At 33.0% G+C, this 5,415-nt stretch overlaps 1 protein-coding gene across 9 annotated transcripts in view; it reads left to right on the top strand.

Moving 5' to 3' along the window:
- Positions 1-5,415, top strand: part of dlg1 (MAGUK family member discs large 1) — a 379,146-nt gene that overhangs the window by 243,467 nt on the left and 130,264 nt on the right. For 8 of the 9 annotated variants that reach the window (XM_018509880.1, XM_018509886.1, XM_018509884.1 and 5 more), the window contains one exon: positions 1,965-2,000. The exons of the other annotated variant lie outside the window; for it this stretch is intronic. In XM_018509880.1, the coding sequence (XP_018365382.1) occupies positions 1,965-2,000 (36 nt within the window). The remainder of the gene's footprint in view (positions 1-1,964; positions 2,001-5,415) is intronic. 9 annotated transcript variants of the gene reach the window in all.

Here is a 5,415-nt window from a genome sequence, read left to right as displayed (position 1 = left end):
ATGAGAAGTTAGCACCCCATTTTTTAAAAATTGTTTAAAAATACTTATTAAGCGGAACTCTTGTTATAAATTATATAGAACTCTTTGTCTCGTCAAAAAGAAACAGGAACTCTATTCAGAACTCCTGAGTACTATAGTTGGGGTGCTAACTTCACATACCCGATAAACGGTATTGCAAAAATTCCTTATTATAACAGTTTTTAGCAGACACGTGCAAAACTTTGCAGATAGTCGAAAGAAAAAATATTAGATATTTATAATATTGTTATTTTGAACAATGTACTCATATGAACTACTGTAAATATTGATTATCTTTAAGAATGACTATAAAAATGCACTATTTATCAATTATTGGAGAAATTATGGCCTATGGCCATCTTTTCCGTATGGCCATAATATCCTAGTTTACCCTAATACTTGTTTGAAATTTTGCGAAAGAGAAGGAAAGTTCAAATGCTGTAGGTGATAAAAACAGTGAGGTAATATTTTTACAATAAATTATTTACAGTTTAAGATCTTATTAGCTTTACTATTAAAATAAACTATCAATCTAATTTAAGGTATTAATTTCAGCTTCGATTTGCGATTGCGTTTCAAATCCCATAAAATTTATTGGTGCACAATTTATAAAACTGAAATAATATATTTGTAAAAATTTGCATTTAGTATTATTAAGTTAAGATCAGTAAGATTCACTTTGACCGAAAATAAAATTATTTCTATTAATTGAATAAAAAACAAATCTATTGATTTTATCCGCATACATTTTCGTGTAAGAAGCACACGCGAAGTTAAAATGTGACATACGAGTACGATGTCTTTTATATTAGACTCGAATATCACGTGGAACGTAATATTTTAACAACCGACATTGAATGTGTATTTTAAAGCTCACTTGCATTTATTCCACGACATTATCGCGGTGACGGCGACGCGACGTGGTGAAATTCGTCGTTACATTGCATCGCGAAGTTCAGTTATCGTGGGCGCGATAATTATGCGAAGCGGAGAATTTCGTGCTCGCACGCGCCATTGTCAACTTCCGCTTTTAATGAGCTCACCGCGTTTAATAAGCGCGTGGTATGCAAAAGGAGCGAATTTGCATTGTGCGGAGGCATCTAAAATTCGAGCTTAAGTCATTTAGCCGAATCAACAAAACAACATCGTTGCCGGCCAGAAATATCCCTTTTCTATTTTTTATTTAAGTTTGCATGAATAATCTTCTCTCGAATACACATGTAGTACAGCATGCGAGCACATCTTCCTAGACTTCCTCTCTAAAATTCCTAAGCTTCACTAAAGTAACTTTCAAAAAGGCCAAAAATTTTCGTCTACACGCAAAATCATTATCACTTTCGATATATTTCCATTTACTTTATTTAAATCGATTGTTATTTAAAAAAAAGCGGATTTGTTGTAAAAGTTCACGTTTATTTATAATAATAATATATTAATAATCAATAAATTAGTTTGGATACATTTCATATAATAATATAAAGCGTTTTGCAAAGTTTCAACTACACGAGCGTATACTGAGATGAATTTGGAAATCATTTATATCTTGATAGCTTACTAGCAAAGCTGTAGATTAAACTTCGGTTATAATCTAGTTAAAGTGAGAGCAGCTACACGTGATGAATAATAACGATTTATCCATGTCGGCTAAGTTTAATCTGCGAAAATTTTGTAATCCTCCTTGTTAGATAATTTCATAATTACAATTCATCATATATTCGTTAAAATTCATCAAGAAATACGCTCTTGTGAGTGCATATCTTTGATGTATATAGAACTTGTTTGTATAAACGATATTCTTAATAAAACGATGCCGCGATATTTTGGTCATTTTTTGGAATTCGACGCGAGATGAATGGCCTTGCCGGAAGCATGAAGTTCCAAGCTAGCAAAAGAGCAAAAAATCACGCGACCTCTCTTCTAATTCCCTGAACGCTCGGTTGTTGCAGGCACACACTCCTCTTCTCGCGGCCGACACGAGACACGTAAGTAGAAAGTTGGTAGCAAAAAGTAGCCGAGTCAAGGAGATGGTTAGCAAGTAGTCGCGACCGAGAGAAAAATCGCAATTGTCACGTGCGTTTGCGTACACTGTTAGAAATGTTCTTAAATTTCATTAACTTTTAAGTTACATAATTGAATTTGAATTAAATTTGAATTTAATTTCATGACATTACATTAAATTTAATGTATTTGTAATTAAAAAGTATATTTATGTACATATACATAAAATTTTATGTATTTTTCATGAAAATTTATGAAATTTAATGTACTTTTCATAAAATTTTATTAAAAGTACATTAAATTTCGTAAATTTAATGTACACGTTCATTACATTTAAGTAACTATTGTAACTTAATTTTCAGTTAAATCATTCATTACTTTTAATTTTGTTCATAACCACCAGCTTCATTTACATGTAAAGGAAACTCGTGGTTACATTTCTAACAGTGTATACTTTAATTTACACGTTTTACTCGTCTGATAAAAATATTTCAATTAATCGTCAGTAATTAATCATCGGTATATTAATATAAAAAATTGCTGTATACAGCTGTTGCTTATCGTGATATTTGCTTGAAGTTTTTTTTACAAATGATAAGAATTTTATATCAAGAATTTTAACATTGTTTGACTGATATTAAACGTGGCTGCTTAAATTTTTCTCTCGGTTCGAAAGTAGAGCGTATTTGCATATGATTAAATGCGGACGGTAATATTTCATCGAAGACATTTATCCCATTAATTACACAGATGACACGATTAACAGTTCCCGCAATGCGTGTCCTGCATTTCTGCAAATTGATCAGCTGCCGTATACATTACCGATGTGTGCGCAAAGCTGGCGTATCATTTCGAGAGAACTCAAACTATTGAGAAAAGTCTGACTTTATTTTTAATAATTCTATAATTCTTGACTGTGTTAATTTAAATAGGTAAATAAAAATAGTTTATTGAAATTTGAGAAATATTTTATTAATGTTAAAAGTTTATTAAAATTCTTGCTAGAACGCAGAAATAAGTACAAAATTATTCTAGAATAAACAGAATTCTTGAAAAGCGCGTTTCACTTTGATACACGTAGACTCGCCTTCCTCAGATGGTATAGATTGTTTAAGAAGTATTTAATTATTATTTGTTGTTACAACTCCTACTGCAATGCTCAAATAGCTGCAGAATAACACAAGAAATGCTGTTTAACGATAACGATGACATGAAATCTACATCTTTTTCATTGTGGTATTTTAACTAATATTTGCTTGTTTCTATTCAATTATATTAAGAATTTTTTTGCTTTTAAAAGACAGCACCTTTTTCAAATAACATTATAAATTTCTTACAATACTAAGTAAGAGAATTCGCGTAAGATAAACTGCATGACTCTAGCATTTTAATTTTGAAACAGATTTTTTTAATGACCGAAACTATTTATTAAAAATTATAGAACTGTTATAAGTGCAGCTAGAACTTTCAAGTTTCTAAATAATGTTCTCGATTTATAAAGCTTACAATACTTATAATAATAATAATAATGCAGTAAACGTACAGAAGTGCCATATACTAACGCGTTCAGATTCATTTATCGTGATACAAATTGTTCATTGTACAGCAGAGATTTTATCGGCATTGGGAAGAAAGTGCAAGTTCGGAAATTGACAACGGCAGCTGACCAAATCGAGTCACGATATTACAAATGTTTTATAAGATAGCGCGACGGCTATCTCGGCGCTTACATTGAGGTTTATCATGACGTAATTGCAGTTTCATATCGTTGGTACGCGGTGTCTCCTCGTAAATTACGCGCGCAAGAAGACGTAACGGATAATTATTTGCCCCTGAGTCATTAGCGCTAACGATCCCCCTTGCCATTCCTAGTATAGTGGTACTGGAATCTAATCTACGAGCAACGATTGCGTTCACGACACGTCGTTCCTTAATCATCGTTTGATCGGTTAACTTCGGCAATTATATACGCCGACCTTCAAGACGCAAGCGATAGATCTGGAAGTGTCTGGTCCGCACGAACTTCCTCATGCTTCTGAGAATCGTTTGTATAATACGTGGAAATAGTGTCATCTCAGTTTCCTTCTCGTCTCTCTTCCGTTCCATCGAGCGGTCTCATCCAATTTGCCGTGAAACTAATCCAGTTGCTTCTCACGAGTTTGCCAGCACTTTAATGATTCTAAGCTATTAGATTTAGATAACATATTGTTAGATCTTGTCTTTGTCAAATCTATAATCTTTAATTGTGAATATGAAAAGGAAAACAATTATGATTACGATTTCGTAGGTATATTATTTTTTATATTCTTTTTTAATGTGGTTTTCTTGTATGTTAACTAAGGAATGGAATGCAATAAGATTGTATGACTATAGTTACATTATTTTGAAAAAAATGGACTTAACATTTAAAGTCCGGATAATTAAAAAAAGTTGATTTACTATTATACTTATAATATCTAAATTTGATGGAAAAAAACTTAGAAATTCAGAAAAAAATTTTAAACGCAATACATTTTTATTTATAAGTTTATTCGCGATAATAATTATTTTTGCGATATATAATTTTGATTCTCGATTTGTTACGAGTGAAGGGATGCAATAAAATCGAGTGCCGCATATACAATTCCATACGGACTACAATAACAGTGGTGTTAATTTTATAAGGTATCTTGAACGTATTGCAAAATGGATGCAAAATTCCGATAGTCGGAAAGCCCGAAATAATTATCTCGCGACGTGAAAGTTAAATTCCACGTATAGATGTGCAACAATACATGTTGCTTTTACATACACGTACATACGTACAGAGAAATATTTCCCTTCGAGCGTACACGTAAACATAGCGCAAATCCGCACATCAAGTTAATTAACTATTATGCATTTCATTATGTACTCATCCCATTAATTGGATTGAAATCCATGTCTTAATATTTTGATTGATTCACCATTGGGGAAATTAAAGGTGACATTAAACGTCAAATGAGTTATAGGTTCAGCCGATATATTTATGCGCATCGATATTTCGCGAATGGGGAGCCTGTTGAAAATAATCTTGTTTCCTCCCTACATTTAGACAGATCTTTGTCGGAGCAGGACACATTATTTCACGTTATCCTTTCAGATACCGTTATATATTTCAAGACATTATTCATTCAACGGAGTTGATTAGCCCTCGTCGGTCGCGCCGACCTTTTAAATCACCCTTGTCTCTCGAATGTGCAAACACACCCATCGCCTCCTCAAAACTTCACCAGTTTTGTTCTCCTCGGCCTCGTCGGAAGATTCATAGCAAGCCTGATTCGATTTGCAGCGTCGTTTGAAATTCAGGCGAGGGCGTATTTCATTCGTCGACGGTCAGAGAAGGAAAGGAAAGATTGGGGGTGGGGGGAGGGGGGGAGG

The sequence above is a fragment of the Trachymyrmex cornetzi genome, unplaced genomic scaffold (assembly GCF_001594075.2).
Source record: "Trachymyrmex cornetzi isolate Tcor2-1 unplaced genomic scaffold, Tcor1.1 scaffold320, whole genome shotgun sequence".
In the NCBI taxonomy this organism is placed as follows: domain Eukaryota; kingdom Metazoa; phylum Arthropoda; class Insecta; order Hymenoptera; family Formicidae; genus Trachymyrmex; species Trachymyrmex cornetzi.
This window is presented reverse-complemented; position numbering and strand designations above follow the sequence as displayed.